Source organism: Molossus molossus, unplaced genomic scaffold, assembly GCF_014108415.1.
Source record: "Molossus molossus isolate mMolMol1 unplaced genomic scaffold, mMolMol1.p scaffold_m16_p_4, whole genome shotgun sequence".
Classification (NCBI taxonomy): domain Eukaryota; kingdom Metazoa; phylum Chordata; class Mammalia; order Chiroptera; family Molossidae; genus Molossus; species Molossus molossus.
The window spans coordinates 7,490,356-7,512,377 of record NW_023425377.1 but is presented as its reverse complement, the minus strand read 5'-3'; the positions used below and the strand labels follow the sequence as shown (position 1 = coordinate 7,512,377).

Sequence of the window (22,022 nt, the reverse complement as noted above, 5' to 3'; positions counted from 1 at the left end):
TTGCACTTTAACGTGAATAAAAATCACTAATATTTCACCCCCCAAAAAACAAAGACCACACGACACTTGAGTACTCGGGTATGCATTTCCCAGCTTGCACATAATCTGGTCTTACTGGTTAGGATGAGATGAAGATGTTCAGTGACTTCTTTTCTCTCTGGCAGAGGAAATGTTTGGGGGAAGGAGCAAGGGGGCCTACCGTGTGGCTCCGGCTGGCCGGCGGGGGAGGCAGGGCGGCCATCGGTCTTTGGGGGGGCACGGGCGGCTGCTGTGGGGATTTCCCGGAGAGGGGACGGTCTGGAAAACACAAGCACATTAAAAAGAAAGGAGAAACGCTGAACCGAAGCGAGTGGGCGCCATGCTCAGGGTTTTCCGGGCATCACCCAGTTCTGTGCGTCTCACAGGCTCCCACCAGCACCAAGGCCAGCGCTGGCGGTGGAAGGGATGATGTGTCCATACCTGGGTGACACACGGTGGGGAATCAGACACACGTACACGCACAGGCACACCCAGCTGCCCGGGCAGGGTTAAATCGACACTCACGGCTCGTGGAGATCCTGTCCTGGGTTCCCTTTCTTCCCCTCGCCAATGCTCTGGGCTGTTCTGGCCCCTCCTACTTCCTCCTTTTGCTCATCTCTTCCCTTAAAGGGAAGAGCTGGTCTTCAACTCCTGTCACCAAATCACAGCTCTTACCTGGTCAGCTAGGGCTTACCCTGGCTAGCAACTCACCCTTTCCTGGTCACTACAGAAGTATCCCTGAGCCCTCTGACAGAAGATGCCAGGCCGGGACTGAGCGCTGGCCTCCCTACACTTTGTGCCCTGGGTGCCTCTCTTGCCGCATGCTCGTCCCAGCCCTCGAGAGGCATTGCCGTCCATGGAGAATGGGGCTTCGACTTCGGCAGGACGGGTCTCTCTCATGCCTCTCCACCCACCTGGCCTTCTCTCAGCGCCTCCACTATGCCACACTCCTAAGACCTCAGGCCCTTTGCACGGCCTTTTCTACTACTAAGAATGCTCTTCCTTTCCCACGTCTCTCCTCACTCAGTCTCGCCCCTACTCACCCTTTAACTTTCAGCTTAAATATCACATCCTCAGGGAATCAAACCCAGACTAGGCATACACCCCAGCCTCAGCTCCCACACTTGTCTTCTTGAGTATATATCATGTTTTCTGAAATCATTTGGTGACTCATTCATTGGATGTTGCCTCACCCACTGGACTATGAATTCTTTTAAAAAAAAAAGGCTGTCTTGTTCACTCTGGATCTTCATAGCTGACACAACTCAACAACTTAGTTATCTAGTTCTTCTCTGGGCCTCAGTTTCCCTGTGTATGAAAAAGAGTTGATAATTGTTGCCCTTATCACACAGAGTGCTTCAAAACATAACATAAAATGTTGGCTTTGAGTTTATGAAAGGGCTTTACAGCTACAGTGTTGTGCAGCTGAAGGATTGATGGTAGTCATTGTCTGTGATACTGACGCTGTTTTCTGGCTCGGTCCTTGCCATTCTATGATACAGGTGCGGGCATGCTAACTTCCTATCACCGCCCCTACCAGAGGGAGACCCTGTGAGGCAAGGCTGATGTCTTCTTTCCAGGCAATTTGGACTTTCAGCATTTAGAACAATGCCCGGCTCATGCTAGGAGATCAGTGATTTTTGTTGAATTAATGAATGAATAAGTGAGAAATGGGCTGACAGACACAGCGATACAGGGAAAATCTTAAATGCTGTCTAAAATGATTGGAAGCGATGGTCAAAGCCCACTCAATATGGTTCTGTTTATTCTGGCAGTCTGTGGGTAGTTGTGCCACACAACTATGAGTTGGTCCAAAATATTGGGAAGAAGCAGGAAAGCACTCTTGACTCTAAGTAACACACAAAATGAGTACTGCTGCCAAGTACCCCCAAGTGGCAATTCAATGCTGGTATCAGCCATCACACACCACGGTTTGTCTGCAGTATTGACAGTCCTCACGGCAAACATATGTGGTCTGTACTATTATGATCCTATCTCACAGATGAGGAAACTGAGGCCCAGAGAGGTGGAGTCACTTGCTCACCGCTGGCATCAGCACATACAGCCTCCTACATGGGCATCAACCTCCTTGCACCAGTGGGGGAGGGGGCCGGCCTGGGCTGCCAGGGCCCTTACCGATGTACATGGAGTTGGCGTTGGCGAACGGCTTGGCAGGCAGGATGGAGTTCTGCAGAGCTTCCTCGTCGTTGGAGGGTGGCGGCTCATAGTCGGCGTCGTCTTCCACGGGCGCCTCGTCCTCCTCATTGGGGGACTCATAGTCGCCATCATCCTCCCCATCGTGATCCTCGTTGGGACTCTCATAGTCATCTTCTTCCTGCCAACAGCGACAGCGACGACAGTTTGTAGGCGCGCCTCGGCCCCCACCGTGCCCGTCTGCTCTCTCTGCCGAGCTTCACCGTGGTACTCGCTTGGGGACAGAAGGGTCACTCCCATTTTACAGAGGAGAACACTGAGTTTAGGGAGTGCAGTATCACAGGGCCAGCAAGTCGTAGACTTGGGACCTCCATCAAGGTCTTCAGGCCACGAGGCCTTTTCCTCTGCACCATTTTGCACCAGCGAGACCAGCAGAGTCGAGGACATGGGAACAGAGGGCTGGGGGACCTGGCTCTGTTTTAAGCAAACACATTTTTTACTCCGGTCATCGCCAAGAGGAAGACCCAAGGCCTGGAGCATCTGTGATGCCCCCAGTTCACTGTGGGTTCTGTTCATTGTCGATGCCTATGCTCCAAAGAGGCTTTCTCATTGCAAGCCCGTGCGGCGCTGCAGGCCAGCTAACGGGAAGCAGATAACCCCGCCTGTCGATTAGAGGGCGGACTGTGTGTCTTAGAGGTTCTTTTTGGCGGAGGGCTGCGTGTGCAGAAGCAACAGCGCATTGTCCACAGCCTCTGCCACTGCAGGTGAAGCTGCTGTCTTGGAAAGACTCTTTCTCCGTGTTAACGTTTCATTGTATTTCATGTGTGTTTCTTTGTGGGTGTCAGGAAAGTTGGCCCTAGGGGCTGGGTGATTGCCTTGAAGCAGTCCACGAAAGTGGACAGTCACAGGGATAATGTCCCCAGCAGAGGGGCCACCGTCAGCTGCCCAGCAGAGTGGCTTGTCACTCTCGTGCCAAGGTCAAGGGCAATGAGCGAGCTCAGGGCATTTCTCTGCAGTTAAGGGCAAAGAAGCAACAGGAGGTTGCCACCGAGTGAGGAAAGACACGCAGTGATAATCTGGAGGTCCTGACAGCTTAGCGGGGTGGCTTGAGGAAGACTAAGGTGTTCCACTAAAAGATTCCTGTGTGTTGCCCTGGCCAGTTTGGCTCAGCGGTTGAGCGTCGGCCTACGGACCAAAGAGTCCCGGGTTCGGTTCCCGCTGGGGCATGTACCACAAAAGAAAAAAAGATTCCTGTGTTGATTTTTGACTTGAGGAGTATTTAAAAAATATATATTGGAAGGCAAAGTGAGGGTTGAGTGTCTTCCTGAATGCTGAAGAAGACCTGTCCTGTCATCGGTGTTCCTGGGGGGAGGGGAATGGAACCCGTGCCAACAGGAGTGCAGAACAGCGGCATGAGCCCTCTCCGGCTCTGGCTGACGGTCCCTCCGGCTGGCGCAGACATCCCTAGGTCCTCTCGGCCTGCCCACTCAGGCCTATTGCTCCTGACTTCCTGCCAGGACTTTATCCCATAAGCCCTTTTTTCTTTCTTTCTTTTTAAAAATGTTTTTATTGATTTTTTAGAAAGAGAAACATGGATGTGAAAGATACATCCAGCAGCTGCCTCCTGCACGCCCCCTACTGGGGATGGAGCCCACAACCCGGGCATGTGCCCTGACCAGGAATCGAACCAGGACCTCTCAGTCCACGAGATGATGCTCAATCCACTGAGCCACACTGGCCAGGTCATAGGCCTTTTTCAACAAAAGACTTTTCCTCTCTGCTTCTAGAATAATTATTTCTCCCAGTGATCTGGCTCCTGGACATCTGTGTTCCTGACCATACTCTGCCGTGGGCATGTTGTCCACGCGGTAAAAGGCTCACACGTTTGGGTCCTTTATCTCCACCCCAAACCCCTAGTGCCCTGTGCCAGGCTGGGCATGACATCGAAGCCCTGAGTTTGACGGCCAGCAGTTGAGGGAAACCCCCTGTTTATACTCAGGCAGGGCTGGGGAATGTCTGGCCCTTGGAAGCAATACCAGCCAACATCACACGCCTCACCAAATTAGCCTGACCACATAGAGCAGGCTAATTTTTAAGTTGATGATTTTGTACGGCCCACGAATGATATTATAAATATCCAAAGGGCCCTTGGCAGAGAAAAGGTTCCTCACCCCTGGTTTATAGAGAGGAATGCTAGACGAGCCTCGGGCTGAGCCCCAGGGGACACATCACAGCGCGGCAGGGCAAGGCATCCGAGCGAGTGTGTAAAACGGATAGATGGGCTCCGACCACCATGGAGCCTTAGCCAGGGTCTAGCTCCATGCGCTGACGTTTGTGCGTAAGGGGTGAGGGTGTGCAGAGCACATTACGGTCTCAAAGGGATCACTGTGACCCCTCAAATATAAAACCCGGCTGGAAGGGACCCTCCCTCAGGTCTTTTCAGGGCTAACGGTTGATCCTGAAATCCTCTTCCTACTGTTTCACCAGCGGGGACATATGTGCCTGAGAAAAGCTAGTTAAAGGTAATTTAATGTAGGAGAGGGGTTGCGGGAAGGCCCTACTATGGGTGGTAGTGGTGGGTGATGGTGTGGTCTGCAAACCACAGCCCACGGGCCAAGCTTGGCCCACATCTGTGCTCTGCAGAGAGGGCTGGGGTGCAGCCGCGCAGAGGAGGTGAGACAGAGGCCACGTGGGTGGCAGAGCCGAGAATATTGACCGTCTGGCCTTCACACACACTGCCGGACCCGCGGGTGGGTGTCCTGGCTCCTCACCACCAAGCCACTCTGAACGCTGGGAGAGCAGCCCAGCCGTACTCACAAAGGACGACCAGCCGCCGTTGTCTTCCTCGTGGCTTTCTGCGGACGAGAGGACACTGCCGTGAGTACCCACGCAGCCCCCAGAAAGGAAAGCGGCACTCCCCCGAGGTGCCTCCGTGCCACTGCCCAGGCCGCCCTCCCACCTCTGCACCCCTGAGGGTCAGCCCTGCTCTACGATGGCAGCGGGGTCCTAACCTGCCCCGTGTCTGGAAGTCACCGAGAGTGCTTCAAAGAACGTGCCATGTAACAGTTGAAAACCGCTTTGCACACTCAGAAGCCTGGGGCTGACTCCACCCAGGTGCTCAGCCAAAGCCTGGCTTCTTCCATACCCACCCCAGAGTCCCTCACTGTGATTCTGTAGAGGGTCCCGGCTGAGCAGGGGCCGCAAGCTAAGTGCCCTGCAGAGTGACATCTCTCCTCCCCTCCGCTGAGGCCCGAGCCCTGTTCTGGGGGAGACCTGACTGACAGGCAAATAATCAAGGCCGCCTGCATGCTCCCCAGGAAGCCCTAGCAAGCAGTACCTGTCCCCTCTGAAAGCCACCTCTCACCCCCGAAGCCTTTACCTGTTTCTTCAGGAAACCGTGGGACTTGGGGTCTGCAAAGGCAAACAGCATTGCATCAACGGCCTTACCGACTTGGGGAGCCCCCCCCCCCTCACTCCCACCTTGCAGGAAGATCCCCCAGCAGAGATCATGTCTCACCACCTGGGACTGGTGTCCCTGTTGCTTAGCAACCAGGGCCAGACTGCTCCCAAATTCTAAACACCACCAAGCCTACATTGGTGGTGCCCGGGCAGCGTGTGAGCCTGACTGTCCAGGGGAAGTTCCCCTGACGACGTGGACCCAGGGCAGGGTACAGGGTAGGAAGTGTGAACACCCCCACTCCCGGGCACCCGCTTCGAGACCCCCAGACCGCAGGGACACTGATCGCACGCTGGGCCGAACCAGGTCCGCGCCTCCCCTTCGAGGCCTGACTCGGGTTGGAAATTCTGCAGCGTGCTGGCCCACTCACTTGCGCGGTGCGAAAATGCTCCTCCTCTCTTCGTTCCTGTTGATTTCTTGACTTAACTTACTGAGAATCCTACAAGAGGAGGTACAGGTAAGGCGACGAAACCGTCAGACCCCAGCCTTCCCGCGCACACCTCATGTTCCTTGACCACTGGACCTTGGGCACCTGGGCCAACCGCCAGCAGCCCCTCCTCTGGCCGCCAGCCAGTCCCCACAGGCCTCCGCTCCTCACTCCCTCCCAGAACGTGTCCCTTCGTGGCCCTGCCAGCCCTTGCTCCCGGGAGCCCTCGTGTCTGCCTCTGCCTCCGTCTCCCGAGGACTTGCAGGCTCACATGGGCTCCCCTTCCCTGGAGCCTGCAGCCTAGGCGTGGCCACCGCCGCCGCTTGCTTCATTGTGTGAGCACGCCTGGGCCGCACATGCCCTGGCGGTGATGTCTGGCTCCTAGGAACCTCCAAATCCCCTCTGAGAAGCAGCTGCTCGTTGTGTGACGTTGGACAAGACCTCCAGGGACTGGGGCAGCTGGGAGGGGCCTGGGAGATGGTCTCATGTCATTTTACAGATGGCCCAGACAAATGAAGGGACGGCCCACCTGTGGGCTAGTGACGAAGGCTACCCTCTCCCCACAACACAGAAGCCAGGCTCCCCAATTTTCAGGCCAGCACACTTAACACGCCACATCCTATGTTCACGCCCGTTAGCAGGACACTAGGAGTCCTTGGCCCATCTGAGAAGAACCTGGGATCCACATTCTTTCTGTTAAGTGACTGTCTCAAGGTAACAAGTTTGGCCTAGAACAAAATTGCTACATTGGCAAAGGCAGTGCTTAGCTCCCACCGCTTCCTGCTTCTCCAATGACCACGATCCTCCCAGGCCCGGACCCCTGCTTCTCCATGCTCCCAGGGAACACCCGCCCCACACCCGCCCCACACCCGCCTCCCTCATTAGATTGACAGCCAGGCTCACGGGATCCAGGCAGTGGGGATTTAGGAGGACAGAGGAGAGAGGGCAATGTTTCATCCGCAGACACAGTGTCATTGTTGGAATGTCACCCTTCACTGACTGCCCGGGGGAGATGCTTAAGAGCACACTGGGGCTTCCCAGGGCCTTCTGACGTATTACCTGTGACGTGTGTCACATGGCTCTTTTTTCAGTGATTATTTTGAGAAGCTAAGAGGAGCCCCCCTCCTCCCTCCTCTGACTTGAGGGATGGAAGGATTCCTACAGAAGGAACCCCAGCAGGGAGCTCTGGTGTCCTGCACCATGGCCAGGTTGGAGGTCGGGGAGCTGTAGACACTCCCACTTGGTGCCCCCCTTAATCAACAACGTGCAGTCCCTTCCAAGTGCCAGGACCCACCTGGTGCTCAAGGCCAGCACACAAAATAAAGATCCCTGCTGTCAAGGACCTTGCAGACCAGTTGAGAGACAGACAATGAATAATAAACATTTACGGAAGTGAAATTCTAGATAAGAACCGTGTATACAAACATGCCACAGTGGCAGGGGACCGGGGTGCATGGGAGGAGCGTGGTGCAATTGACAATGATCGGGCCTGGGTGCTGAGATGACATTTCAGCAGTGACCTGAAGAAGGAGGGGCTGGGCCACACCTCACCGCCCCCGCCGCGCCTCACCCCCATCTGGGCTCTGACGGGCTCACAGAGCCGCTTCAATCCTGAAAGGACCCCTTGCTCTCTGAGGTGTTGCTTCTCACTGTATCTTTAGCAGCCAGGCTGGAGGCTAAGGAAGGAAATGCCAAACCACAGGCCCCCAGCAGAGGAGAAGCAGAGCTGAGAGCGCAGAGCAGGGCCTGCTGTTACGGTTTGCAGCAGAACTTGGGTTCATGGGTCCTCCCCATTCAGCAGGCCTCCGAGGACACCTTCCTAGCCCCTGGGACCACACTAGGGAGCGAGTGGACAGGGCCGGAAGGCGGTGGCTACCTCTATATTCAAACCTCCCGTGCTCCCAGAGGACCAAGTGACAGTGAGTGGCCGGAGGTGACTCATTCCCCCTCCTTCCCACAAACCTCAGGCCTCATGCAGAACCAGGGAGCAAGGCGGAGGGGGCTGGGTAGCTGGTGGACATAGTTCGTTGCTTTGCCTCGTTTTAGGGATTAACTGGTGCAGGGAGAGGGCCTAAAACTCCCAACAGGAAGCCAGGCCATTGCAACAGGGTAGAATCCTGCCACGCCGGGTTTTACCCCCGCTGCGCCCTCAGCTTGCTGCATGGTGGGGGGCCTAGCCTGACTTCTCAGTCAAAGGCTCTCCTGGTGACGTTAGAAACAGAGGACGAGTCCGCACCCAGAGTCTGACTGCAATGTCCTGCCCGGGGCCGAGTCCGTTCTATAACCTTGGACAAGGGCAAGACATCAAACCTCCATATAAATTTAAATATAAAACACGTTTTTAAAAAAATAATTTCCCAGCAGGCATCAGCAGACTTGCACATGTAACCTACCGGTTTCCCCAGCTCCTGCTCAGCTGTGCCTTGGTTTTGAGCTGGGCCCTCTATACGGAGCCTCCATTTTTCCATTTCAAAACCATCTCCCATTACAGAAATCCGGGGTGTCTCTGGGAGAAACTATGTCCCGGGAGAATGACAACATCTGCAGACAGAGAAAGCCCTGCTCACCAGAATCCACATTCTGAGAAAACCTGTCTAACACTGATTTCTTTCAATCATAGGGGAAGGAAATAAAGAGATTCAGAGGAGGGGAAGGAACCTTGTTTTGGTCTACTGCACATGGACACAGTTCATTCTTCACAGCCCTCTCGGGCAATGACGCTGCTAAATTAACCTACGAACAAGGGATTGGAATAAGTATTGACTACTGATATGTGTCAAGGGCAGCACCAGGCAACTGTGTGGGCTGCCTCCTTGAAAATCCACTGCTCCCCGAGTGTTAGTTCTCCCCCCGTGTAGAGGATGAAACCGAGGCCTCGAATATTAAAGTGACTGCCCCAGTGGTCCAGAGCTGGGAGGGGGCAGAGCTGGCTTTAGAACCTGGCTTTTCCTTGCTCCGAAGTCCATGCCTTTCTACTCTTTCATTCTCCCCCTTGACCAGGGTAGAATAATTAGTAAAAATTTGATATTGTGCTCATGGGGATTTTGCACAAAATACGAATAGCTAACCCTTCTTTCATGCATTTTATAATTTCCCCATTATTTCTTCTAACTTCCCTACTGACCCTTTGAGGTAGATTCTCTCAACACTCTTTCCTTTGGACTTTAATTCCACCTCCATTAAGCTGTTGGAAGTTTCCTACAGTTCCCAATGTTTCATTTTGGGATAGTTTCTGTTGCTGTGTCTTCATGTTTGCTAATGCTTTCTTCTGCAGTGTCTAACCTGCTGTTAATCCCAAGCAATGCATTTCTCATTCAAGACATTTTAGTTTTTATCTCTAGAAGGTTCTATTTGGGTCTTTTTTTATTTCTCATGCCTCAACTCAAGTTTTTATTAGCATATGGACTACAGTTATATTGCCCTCTTCTGCCAGTTCTAGTGTCTATATCAGTTATGGGTCAGTTCTGATGCATTGGTTCTTCTCCTCCTTGGAGGCCATACTTTCTGCCTATCTGTATACCTATTCCTCTCTGATTTGATGCTTCACATTGTGAATTGTACTTTTTTGAGTGATGGATGTTTTGTGCATTCCAATAAATATTTCTGAGCTTTGTTTTGGGATGCAGTTAAGTTACTTGGAGGCAATTTAAATTTTTTTCAGTCTTGCTCTTAAGATTCTCTAGGTAGGGACAGACATTTTTTAGACTAGTGCTAATTATCCCCCATTACCAAGGCAATGTCTTCCAGTGCCCTCTACCTAATGACTATGAATCTGAAGATTTTCCAGTCTGGCTGGTAGAAACAAGCAAAATGTCCAGCCCTGTGGTTGGATGCTATTACCTCCAATGGTGAGTGGTTCTTTTCAGGTAGTCTCCATATATGCCTACACTGATTGGAAGTCTGCTGGAGGGGGACCCCTGCAGTTCTCCAGGACTCTTTTCTCAGTGCAGCTCTGTCTTCTCTGATACCTATTCAGTGAACTCAAGCCTTCTTGACCCTCAGCCCTGTATCTTCAACTCAAGGAGTTCAACAAACAGCACCTGTGTTTCCCTGTGTTCCCAATGTTTGTCATTGCCAGAAGACTCCCTCAAAGCAGGGAACACTCCTGGAGATCACCTCATTTGCTTTCCATCTCTCCTTGTCTGATGTCCCATGTCTTCAAAACTGCCACTTCATATATTTTGTCTGGTTATTTGGTTATTTTTGTCTGGTCTTGTTATTTCTTGTTGGTTATAAAGCCAAAATGTCCATTCATAGGATAGAAATGACTAAAGGACCTTAGGGAGTGGTGGGGACTGTGGTGAACTGGGGAGCACACACTCCATCTAAACAGTAGACACTCCGATTCAGCTGTGCCCACAATCTAGCAGAAGCCCTGGATTACCAAAGCTTCCATTTGTTTCTAGAGAAGCTGGGTTTTGTAAAACATCCTTTGATTTTAAAACACAGTGTGAATCAGACCTACCATGTCTGCAGCCTGGCTCTGGTCTACCAGAGACTAATTCTGACCCCTGTGTGTTAACGTCTCTTCCTTATATAGCACTGTGGTGGTTTTATCTTACAGCATTACATTTCTGCAAGCAGAGACATAATCTATGTCTATACCCTCAGTGTGCTAGTCACCAGTTCTTTGTGGCTATCAGCCCTTGAAATGTGGCTGGTATCTGAGGAACAGAACTCTTCATTTCAATTAAATGTATAGAGCCCTATGTAGTTAGAGAAAACCCGTAGGAAGAATAAGCATTCTTCAACACCACTTAGCCCTGGGGACAGGCAGTGCCCAAAGCACATCCTTATCCTTCTGTTTTCCCTTGAGCCTTTCAGATGAGGGAAACCTGAGAGTCCTGTTTGCCTTCACTCACCTTTTCTAGCAGGTTCTACCTACTCAGAGAGCCTAACCTTCTACCCCATTGGCCTGCTTCCTTTTTGTTATGATGAGCTATGAGACCCTTGGAGCAAGAGAAAAGTAACCTCAGAAAATGTCCAGAGTACAGGTCTCAAACTAGTGTCCCGCAGACTAAATCTAGCTCACAGATATGTTTACTCAGGCTTTCATAATATTTAACAATATCTGAGCCAACATTTAAAAATTGAGATCCATCACATATAACCAATATATCTTGCTACTTTCAGTAAATTTAAAGATTGAGCATCCTTGGGTCCACATTGACTAGAGCCGAGTAACTGCGGCTCTCTGTGGGTGGAGAATATAATCTTGATTTGCCACAATCGCCACCACTCCCTATTGCTCACCAACAATGAGGCTTTGTGTTGATTACCTCTTTTATCATCATCATTGTGCTATTATTTTTCTTATAGTGAAGAAATATTTCTCCAGACACATGTGTCATTCAAAGGTGGTAAAATGAATGAGAAATCAATAGGGCATTGTATTTTTCAACCCAGCCTATTTCACAGTTATAACGCCTTGCCTGGCTTCTGGAAGCATTTGAGGATGTGAGACCTTTACTAGAGGGACGAAATACACAGGGCATGATAGGCACACTGCACTTCCCAGTCCAGCCCCTTGTCAGACTTCAGTAAGGGACCACGCCCCTTCCCTCAGGTCCTTCTTGACATCCACCAGCAAAATGACGTTCCTCGCCATTCTGCATATGGCCCAACGCTGTCATTTTACTGAGCTCGAAACTGAGGTCCAGGAAACTTAAGCAATCACTGAGTCGGGGATGACACCATAATGAAACCTTGAATCACTTGACTCTGGAGGTATTTTCACAGGCCCAAACCACCCCACTGGGGAGAGAAGAAATGGAGACCAGGCTCAGAGCCGGGCTTGTCTGTGGCAGGAGCAGACACGGTGCCCGCTGGGCTGGATCTGTTCCTCCCGTTTCCCAGCGCATCCTGTGACGTCTGCCTCAGTCCGCCCTTGCCTTCCCTCTTCCTGCACGCTTTCCTATTCCAATCCAACGGTGGGAGATCGCTGACTCAGCTCCCCCCGAATGACGCCCCATTCCAACCTCTGCTCCCCAAACCACCCAAAGACTCAGGGGAGTACTTACGGCACCCGGAGCTTAGGGAACTTCTGAATGTCGTTTTCTGTCAGGTTCTGAAATGAAGACACCAGCAGGTTACAGCCCACAGGCAGGGCGCGGGGCCAGGTGAATGGAGTCAGGATTGAAGCAATAGGGGGTGGTGGGGACTGCGGCAGACCAAGGCGTCCAGCCCACCCATCCACTCAAAGTGGGCAGCTTCCAGGTGTTGTAGAAAGCCCGCAGGCCTGGTGGTGCCAGGTGTACTTTTTCAAAGGCAATTTAGGTGAAATTTCCTCATTCCTCTATATTGACAAATAATTTTAACTTAAACAAACACTATGAGAGCTAAATTTTGGACCACACAGAATTCGCTTTGTGGGCTGAATCTAGCATGTTGTGACCTCTTCTGGTCGGAAGCTCTCGCCCCAGACTTCAGGGCCCCCACACTCTGTATGAGCTGAGCAACAGTGAGAAGCCGGCCCCGAGAAGGAATCTGTGCCCTGATGCCTCCACCACACCCCCAAAGCCTCTCACCAGGCTCGTTGTAGAACTCTCTAGATTTGGGGAGCCGAGAAGGGAAAGAAGGAGGAAATGATATTTGTGAGGAACTGGACCTTTGCCTCACAGCACTTTGATTCGTCTTCGCATCCACCCTGCGATGTAGGAACTGCCTGTGCTCCCATTTTATAGACGGGAAAGCTGAGGCTTCGGATAGTAAGAGAATTTCAGGTGACAGAGCTGGGGGTGGAACCCTGCTCTAAGGCACCTGTGGTCAGTTTTCTGCCTATGTGCTTTCCCCCTCCCACGTCCAAGCCCTTTGAGGATCCAGGTAGCCTGTGTTGGAGGGGGGAGGGTGAGACAAGGTGGCTGAAGGGGCAGGGGAGACGCAGGGTGCCAATACTAGGAACAGAAAGGAGAGAGGGCGCGCTTTCTGTAGAACCAATGCTGAGCCAAAGGAGGGGCCCCTCTGACGTTCTAACTGAGGCCAGAGGCGGGTGGGGCTCCGGAGTCAGACACGCTGAGTTTGAATCTTGGTCTGTTCACTTAGCAGATGTCTGCTTTGGGGCACACACTTAGCATCTCTGAGCCTCAGTTTCCTTATCTGTGAAATGGCAATCATTTCAGTAATAATGGCCACCTTTCAGGGGTCTTGAGGGTTGAATGAGATGATGTATATCGTGTGTTTGCCTCTGCGTTGGACACACTAGATGTTAGTGTGACATGAGGGAGTTAGATGAGTAATTCTACCCCCGGGGGAGGGAGCAGCTGGGGTCTGGCTGGCTCTCGGAAGTTAGTGTCTTTGCTTTTTCTGCCCCAGGCTGGGAGACACCCGGTGTTCGCTGCCCACTGGAAAGAGCTGCCACGGTTCCCTTTGAGCCCAGCTGCCCAGGGCCCGAGGCGTCGCAGCAAGGAGTTAGCGGACTCATTGCTCCAGCGCTCAGGAGCAGTGGCCCACCCGTCCCTCATCAGACCCTCAGCCGGGGCGGGACAGGCATCTGCCAAGAGTCCTGAGAAAACCAGGCTTTGGTCAAGTTTCTTAACAACTACGACTTCTCCTCCTCCTTCTCCCTCTTCTTCTCATCCTCCCTCTCTTCGGTAATGTCACTGAGCAGCACCGTCGCCTCCCTCCCGCCCGCCCCCTCGCAGGGACGCACTGAGACCCGTGTCCAGAGTGCGGAGTGATGAGCCCAGGGCTCCCGGGCCCTCCAGAGGGGCGAGAGAGGAGCACAGGGCGGCTGGCCACCACCTGCGCTTTTGCTGACTTGGGGACATAAGCGGAGGGAACTCTGGGAAGACAGAGAAGGGGAAGGGAGACAGGAGCGTGGCTGAAGACACAGCAGCAGGATGTCAGGGAGGAGCAAGCCCTTCAGACCGGGACAGGAACCGGGAGGGAAGGTGAGAGATGTTTAATGGGGAGTTTTGCTATGTGATGTAGCCCCCTCCTTCACCTCCTTCAAAAACCTGCAGCAAACTCTGGGCTACTTGTACGAAGACTTGGGGTTAGACTTTGGCTTTGCAGGAATACGACTCCATGCCGAGTGTCCAGGCACGAGAGAGGAACTGCAAGTCAGCCCCACGCGGAGGGGCCACGTGGCTGAACAGACGCTGCTTATCTACCCAATATCCATTCTCTCTTTCTTCTTTACTGACAGGACCTGGATTTTGAACAGGCCAGCAAATGTGCCCCGTTCAAAACACGTAATACCCTACACTCTCTTGCAGATGACTGAGGTCACAGGACTCAGAATGGCCAGTGAGACATCACTGAGGTCTCCTGAGTGGCATTTCTGGAAGTTACTGCTTTCCTGAAAACGAGGGAGTGGAGTGCATTACCCATGCACTTTTGCTCCTTTGACTCCTTGCCCATCCCCCCTCCCTCCTTCCTGGAATGCAGATGTGATGCCTGGAGGTGGAGTAGCCATCTTGCCACCATTAGGACAGAAGCCACAGGCTTTTCCCCTAAGCTAGGTGGGCCTAGGTTCTCAGTGACTTCCTTCAGCAGCTCACCAGCCATGAGCACCCACCCCTAGATTTCTTATCACTTGAGAAAGATACACCCCAGTTTGTCTAAGCCACTGGGGTAAGATTCCTGTTACATGCAGCCACACGTCTTTCTGAGCACAGTTCCTCCTCTTCTTCAACTTTTGGAAGCATAGCACCCCCACTCCCCAGAAGACAAAGTCTCACAAGAAAATGAAAGAATAGCAAAACAGATCCAAGAAACCTGCTCTCTCCTACATGGAAGAAAGATAAAGGAAGGAGGGAGGGAGGGAGGAGGGAAGGAGGGAGGGAGGGAAGGAAGGAAGGGAGGAAGGAAGGAAGAAAGGAGGGAGGAAGGAAGGAAGGAAGGAAGGAAGGAGAGGGGGAAGGAAGGAAGGGGAGGAGGAAGGAAGGAAGGGGAGAGGGAAGGAAGGAAGGGGAGGGGGAAGGAAGGAAGGGGAGGGGGAAGGAAGGAAGGGGCGGGGGAAGGTAAAAGACAAGGGCTTCCACTTCTGCCCTCAATAGCAGAATGGTCCTGGATATCATGCAGCTAGAAGGAATGACAGACAAGAGATTAGAGCTCAGGTCCGAGTTCCCATTGTATCCAGAGCACCTGGGGTGGAGGGTGCATTTCAACAGAAGCTGCCTTGACATACCCCAGCCACTGGGGCAGGCACTGGGTCCTGCCCCTGCTCTCCTGGCTCCGAGCACCCCTCTTTTCACTTCCCGTTTATACAATGATCAGGATATGCAGCATGTCTGCCGGGTCCCAGATATTGGAGCAGAGGAGACAAAGAGGCTCAGACACCATTTCTCAACTGAGGAAACAACTCTGTCCTAACAGGCCTGAAACTCTCACGGGAGTATTGGGAGACTCTCGGGGCTCGAAGAGACGATCCCCCAGTCCAGCGTGCTCAGCGAACAGAGGACGGCGGTGGGGAGGCTCACGGAGGGCTGCGACCAGGCCCGTCCTCAAAGATGTCTCATCCCCTTTCCACTCGGCCCCGATTAACCTCTGTCCTCAGTGCTCGATGCACCAGAAGGAAACATTCAGGTTTAACAGAAATTTGCCAGAAGAAGAACAACAACAAAACTCCAGGACCACGGGGACAAAGCTCAGTATGTTAAAAACTCATGGGGTTTTTGATTGCGTTAAATGTGTTCTCACGTCCAGTTAGTAGGTGTGCGACTTAGAACAAATCACGGCACCTCTTTGTTGCAAACCAGGTGGTTGGAGCCTGCCCACAGAGCCCTTCCAGCTCTAAAACAAGCTTCTGGAAGGAGGAAGCCACACCTTGATCACCTCTATATTCCCAGCACATGGATGGTCTGGTGTGTGAAAGGAAGTCAGGAACATGCTTGCCAAGAGAATGAGTGGGTCAACAAAGAAGTGATGCCTGGGGAACAGTGAATAAACATGTCCTATACAGCACATGAAAGCAAAACTCAGACCCGTAGGGACACGGGTTTGGTCTCAGCAAGAGACTTGAGAGCTGCCCAGAAAGGGACTATAGGTAGTAGTGAGCTCACCATCACTAAAGGGATTCAAGCTTGTTGGGGGTGTATTTGTGTAGTCAGGGCCTCTCTTATTCATTGGCAAAGGTGTCATTTCAGGGGAAACGCTCAGACCACATCCCCAGCCAGATGGGCGGCAGGGATACAGTACAGGAAGCGAGTTGGTGTGCTGGGTAGAGAGCTAGAGCACATGACTTCTCTGGCCCCTCCCAACCCCGCAGTCTCATGGCCCAGCTCCCTCACTGCTGCCGACCAGCCCCGCAGGGAAACACGGCCGATTTTGCCCTCCTCATTCCAAATCCAGATCAGATAAATCTACTCCATGAAACCGTTGAGGTCTCGTTCCCTCTTCTCTTTCAAAGGGTGAAGAAATGTGTCCGGAAGAGGTGGGTTTGTGTAGTCAGGGTCTCTATTAACCACTGGCAAAGGTGTCATTTCAGGGGACGTGCTCAGACCACATCCCCACCCAGCACCCAATGCCTCCATCCCCACCATCAGACCTGCGTCATTCACTGGCTTAGTCCTTAATATATACAGCTGTATCTTAGTGTCCATTTGAAGTGGGTTTGCAACATAACGAAGTGAAGAGAGCCATATCACATGTGTCTAGTTGGCACAAAACTGTGCAATTAGTAGCAAGAAAGAGAAATGGAATTGAAATAATGAGGGTGGTTCCACTCTTTATTCCACTCCTTGGGCATGCACCCCAGAATGAGAGATGGGAAAAGAGAATCCTCTGTTCTCCCAGATGGTCTTTTTTCCCCTTGGACTTGGATTTCTCAAAGTACGGGTGGTATTGGAATAGATTTTCAAGGTGTGTGTGTATGTGAGTTTTAGCCATACTTGGATTTCTTCTTTATGCTTTGACTTTGGAATGACCTTGGTGTCAGTGAACGACCTGGGAGTATCCGAAATAGAAGGATCCTGAGAGGTGATGTGAGAGGGGTTCATACAAAACCTCTGAAGAAGGCAAAGGGCTGTGTGGGGATCCTGCAGACAGGCATTGGCCCTGGCCATCCTCAGGGACAGGGTAGACCAGCTGGCCCTGCAGCCAGTGATAAAGTTACTGAACAGCCTTGGCAGCACTTACCAAAAACCGAGGTCCATCGATGTGATGCTTCTTCACGGCCTTTTCACAGTCCTTGTAGTTCAGCTGCAGAGAGAGGCAGGTGCTGTCCGGGTGGCAGGCTCATGCCATGGTTCCCCTCCCCTGCCTGCCGCAGAAGCTCAGCAATCTGTGGCTCTTGTGGCTAGCCAGACTCCCCGCTCCCTCCCCTGCCTAGCAGAGGGGCCCGTCCCCACCTCAGGCCTGCTTTCGCTAATCCCGTGGGACTCTCTGAAATGGAGAACTTGCCTTGGTGCAAGGCTTTGGGGCCAACCCCTACGGAGAGACCGAGCCTGCCAGCCCACAAAGGGCCGCTCTGCTCCCCAGGCAGGTAGACAGGAGCAGAAAGAAGAACATAAAGACGCCCAAGGTCTCGCCACCCAAAGAGAGGTGGTGGGCATGGCGGTGTGTGTCCTTCAGTGCGTTTACTCTGAGCATGTTTCTAAACGTACTTGCGGTTATCATTTATATTCAACCTTGTGAGCCTGGCTGTTTCTCTTCATACGACCCTGATGTAGTAACCTAAGCACGGCCTCCTGTTACTGCAAAACTTATCTCAAACACTAGTCTCATGGATCCCTTGTTGCTAAACATTTCGGTGGCTGACCAAATTGTTGCTCCGATGATGATGATAGCAGCTACTAAAGCTGACCCAGCGCTTGCTCTAAGACAGGCATTGTTCTGAGGACTTACACCCCTCTAAGTCACGCACCCTGACATTTCCCGGCGGAGAGCCAATACACGGAGTGAAGTAATGGCAGGAGGTTCCCTGGGCAGCAGGTGACAAGTGGGCCTCAGAGGGAGGAATTGGTCCTATATTTGTCAGTAACGTTCTAACTCACAGCTAAGTAAAGAGAGCAAGCGTAAGGGCAGCTGAATACACCCTCCAGATCAAAACATAGCACATCGTGGACATTCCTCTGCATGCAGTTTTGTTTTCTTCGACTGAAGATAAATTGTCGAAGTTAGAGACTCCGAAGAGAGTTATGGGATCCACAGGAATGGTCATTTTGAGGGTCTCTGTTGCTCTCCTAGAGTCACGTCCATCGACAATTCTATCAGGTGTCTGTGATACCTTGTCTTCACCAGCATACACATTTGCATCGGAAATAGCTCTAGTTTGATGTTTGGGGGTGGAGTTTTTGACAGTTAAATGTTTGTCCTTGAGAATCTTAGGTTCTCCTCGCAAGTGCGAGTGTGACAGTTGATGGCAGCCTTTTTTAGGTACCGGTTTATACCTAGGGCCTTTTCCTAGGGCCAACAAGATTACAAAGTAAGCACAGTCATAACCCCTTGGCCTGAAAGGGTAGGATGAGTGTTAGAAAGCGCAGAAAAAGCTGATTTACATAAGGTCAACGTGGACGGCAAGCAGCCCCTGAGCATCCCTATTTGCATGTGCTGGGCTTCCAGTGGTTCTTGGAAGAGTCAACTTCATTCAGATCATTACTCTCACTGTCATCATTGCCAGATGACCTCTGATTTGGCAAAGTGCTGACTTCAGCTCTAGATAGACAGACAGCTTTGCAGACTGGGGCCCGCCTAGAAGTCTGGCTCTGAACCAATAATATCCAGGCTTGGGGGCTATAATCTATATTTTTAGCAAATACTTAGATGATTTTTATGAGCATTGAGCTTTGGTTGACACTGGTCTAGAGCAGGTACCTGGTGCTGTAGATGGGACAACTGTGGCCCAGAAAGGCCTAAATTGGAGGCCTAAAGTCACACAGTGGGTTGGGAACACAGCTGGGATTCGAACTCATGGCTCTGAGCCAGGGCCTTTTTCACTGCGTGGCCCAGAGATGCTCGCCGGCCAAGTCAAAAGGAATTAGAGGATTGAAATACAAAACGTGACCTAAGTCCTCCTGGAGGGGAGGGGGTCTCACATTCCAGACGGAGGATGAGCTATGCACACAGCTGAGACGATGAGACACAAAGACCCGCCCGTCTGCCTGGGCACAGCTAGGGTCCAGGGACAGCAGCAGGAAAAATGGAAGCTGGAATGTGAATTGCCCCCTCTCTCTGCTGAATGCTTCACACATGTTACTTTCTTTAATTCCAACAGTCCCACGAGATTAGTTACTGTTAGTGTCTCTAGCATACTAATAAGGAAGCGGAGGCACAGAGAGGTCAAGTAACTAAGGCAAGGTCACCAAGCTAGCAAGTGGCACAACCAGGATTCAAACCGAGGTGTGTCTGACTCCAGAGCTGGCTGCAGAGGTGTCTCCAAGGGGGGCCTGATATCACTGCTTCATTAGAAACTGCACCTGCCAATCGATGTTTTAACTAGGAGATTCGATGGCTAAGATCCATCCCCAAATAACTCCGTGGTAGTTCACTTGGTGTTTTCTCTCTGGGGGTTTGAAGTGCTCAGAACTTGAAGGGTGTTTTTCTGAGTCGGGGGGGATTTCCGGATCACAGAAGGCCCTCAGTCTCCTGATTCCTCCTCCGGTCCTTTTATATTGGAAGGGAAAACCTGTTCGGGTGCTTTGGATTTGTCCCAGGTTTGGGATTTCCAAGAAGAAAGTTCTCCCTTTCCCCAGCTTGAGCAGAGACCCCTCTCCCTGAATCACCCCTGACCTGCAGTCCATCTCTCGGCGCTAAAGGGAACTTGACCGTGGATTCTTCTGTCGCTGGACTGGGCTGTGGTTCTCTTTCTCACACTGGAGATGAGTCTCTCTGTGCCCCCCAGCCTGTCTGCTGGCTTCCCTCCTAATTCTCAACCCTCTCCTTTCTTTATTAAGCTAAAATGCTACTTGATAGCATCTTGGCACATTTTACCGGTTGCCTGGTTCATGAGGTCTACATTTAAGAAACGTATTTCGAAATATCCTTCAAAGAGTCCGTTGTCCCAACCATCTTTGTACCCACGATGCTAGAACCTAAATTGACTATGACCTTTTCGAGGGGAAAAAGAACAGAAATAAGATGCTCAAAGAGCAGCAAATAACAGGCTCTGTGGGCTGTGCCTCCATCATGTTGCTCCCGATTCAACATTTTCAGACTTTTCTTCTTTCCGTTGGGGAAGAACGGCTGTGACACCAAAGACTTTGGTGCTACACAGACCCCAGGCTTGGTTGTGTTTCCCAGGGAGCCTGTCCTACCCCAGGAAAAACAGAAAGTTGGCTTAGAGGATCTCCAAGGCCCTGACTTTACAATCTCATCAGTATGAAGTGTCAACTGATATGATGTTAGCCTCCGATGAGGGTGTAAGAAGGTCAAATGTCCCTCACAAGACACTGTGTCCCTTGGACAGGGACAGAGGGTCGGTCCCTAACTGCGTCACGTGTCTTGGGAACTGCCCAAGCAGATACGTGACCTGTGGTCCCACCACAGATGACCAGGTATGGGGACCTTTGAGCACCTCAGTGGCTGAAAGGCAACAACATTCTGGTCTCCACTGTGCCGAAACTCGGCCTCTGACCCTGCCTGGCTAAGCCTCTTCCTCTGTAGGAGCCTCAGTTTCCCCAGCTGTAACCTGGGCTCACATCAGTTTTCTGACCTGCCTCGCAAGGCCCTGATGAAGCTCCAGGGAGACTGTACCACACAGGGGCTTGAAGAGCCCTCTTTGAGGGCCGTGGGCAATGACTGTCCAGACAGCTCCTCCAGCGTCACTCACCACAGCCCTCTCTCTGTCCCAGCCTGCATTTCTTCCGCCACCCCCAGGACTCCACCGCTCCCTCTCTAATAAGTAGCCTTGATCTCGCGAAAGGTTATAGCAGTTTTGCATCCCAGAGCATGGACTTTGGAACCAGACAGGCAACTGAAACCGGCCTCTGTCACTTGTAGTCTCTGGGGCTTTGGGGCATTTAACTACCCAGAGCTTATTTTGCAGCTGAGCCGAGGACAGACAGTGTCAAAGGGTACTGGAGAGCGTGCCACTGGAGAGCACGAACTCGAACCCTGGCACAGAGTAGGTCCCATTCACTGGAGGGCCTCCCTTCCCCATGTCACTGCGGGACACTCGGCGGGGCAGGTGTCTCTCATGGTACTCGCCCAACCGCTGAGGCTGCGCGGGGCTGGACGTTCACTGCTCTCCCCTACACCCCTCCTGTTCCGCCTGGACCCCATCTTCCAGCTGCTACCGGCCCACCGAGGGCACTGCCAGCCCCTCCAACGGCAACGAGCGAGCTCACCTTCCTGAAGTACTCGGCGAGGCTGTCGGCGTCCCAGGCCAGGACCTCCGAGCGGAAGGGCACGTTTCTCAATGCCATGGCTGCTGTCCCGGGAGGAAGCTCACCAGCCGAGTGCGGGCGCCGCACCCATGGACAGGGCACCCCAAGTCCGGAGCGTGGAGCTGTCCTCGGTCCTCCGAGGCCCAGGTACCCTCTGGAACAGCCCCGCAGAAGCCGAGGTCTTTTCTGCCGTAGCCAGATCCCAGAAAGCAACGCTTCCTCTGCGAACAAATATGGTCTCTTCTCAGAAAACGACTCAGCAAGTTTCCTTTACCACTTCCTCTGCTGGGCTCTAAATAAGTAAACAAGGAAGCCCGCCCCGCAGCCCGAGAGGTGGCGCGGCCGTTGGCAGCTCCCCGGCCAGCCCGGGAGAGGCGGGGAAGGCACCGTGGGCTCCACTGTGAGTCCAAGCCCGGTTCTGCCCAGACTCCCAGAACCCATGTGTCTGCACCACATTCCCGCTTGGCTGGGTCTTTGCAGATGACAGCCTATCTTGACAGTTGACCTAAAATATAGACCATCTCCTGCATCAGTGAGTTGCCGGGCGAAGGAGCACGGTCCTTTCGTGTTTTGCGACCACACCTCGTCCCCTCTAAAGGACAGAGTGGAGCTTGCTTCCGCTGCCTCCCTGGAGTTACTAGCAGAGGGCTCTCCGTGCGTGAGTGAGTTGGGCGCCCGGGCTGAGCGGGGCAGCGGGGCC

At 52.4% G+C, this 22,022-nt stretch overlaps 1 protein-coding gene across 1 annotated transcript in view; it reads right to left on the bottom strand.

Annotated features, from left to right (window-relative positions):
* The window catches only part of LCP2 (lymphocyte cytosolic protein 2), a 40,908-nt gene extending 19,330 nt beyond the window's left edge, over positions 1–21,578 (bottom strand). Inside the window, exons 1-8 of the mRNA XM_036281637.1 lie at positions 21,284–21,578; positions 17,136–17,198; positions 12,077–12,123; positions 6,000–6,068; positions 5,552–5,583; positions 4,990–5,027; positions 2,155–2,353; positions 200–297 (exon numbers count right to left, since the gene is read on the bottom strand). Of these exons, the coding sequence (XP_036137530.1) occupies positions 200–297; positions 2,155–2,353; positions 4,990–5,027; positions 5,552–5,583; positions 6,000–6,068; positions 12,077–12,123; positions 17,136–17,198; positions 21,284–21,361 (624 nt within the window). The 5' untranslated portion in view covers positions 21,362–21,578. The remainder of the gene's footprint in view (positions 1–199; positions 298–2,154; positions 2,354–4,989; positions 5,028–5,551; positions 5,584–5,999; positions 6,069–12,076; positions 12,124–17,135; positions 17,199–21,283) is intronic.
* Positions 21,579–22,022: the final 444 nt, after the last annotated feature.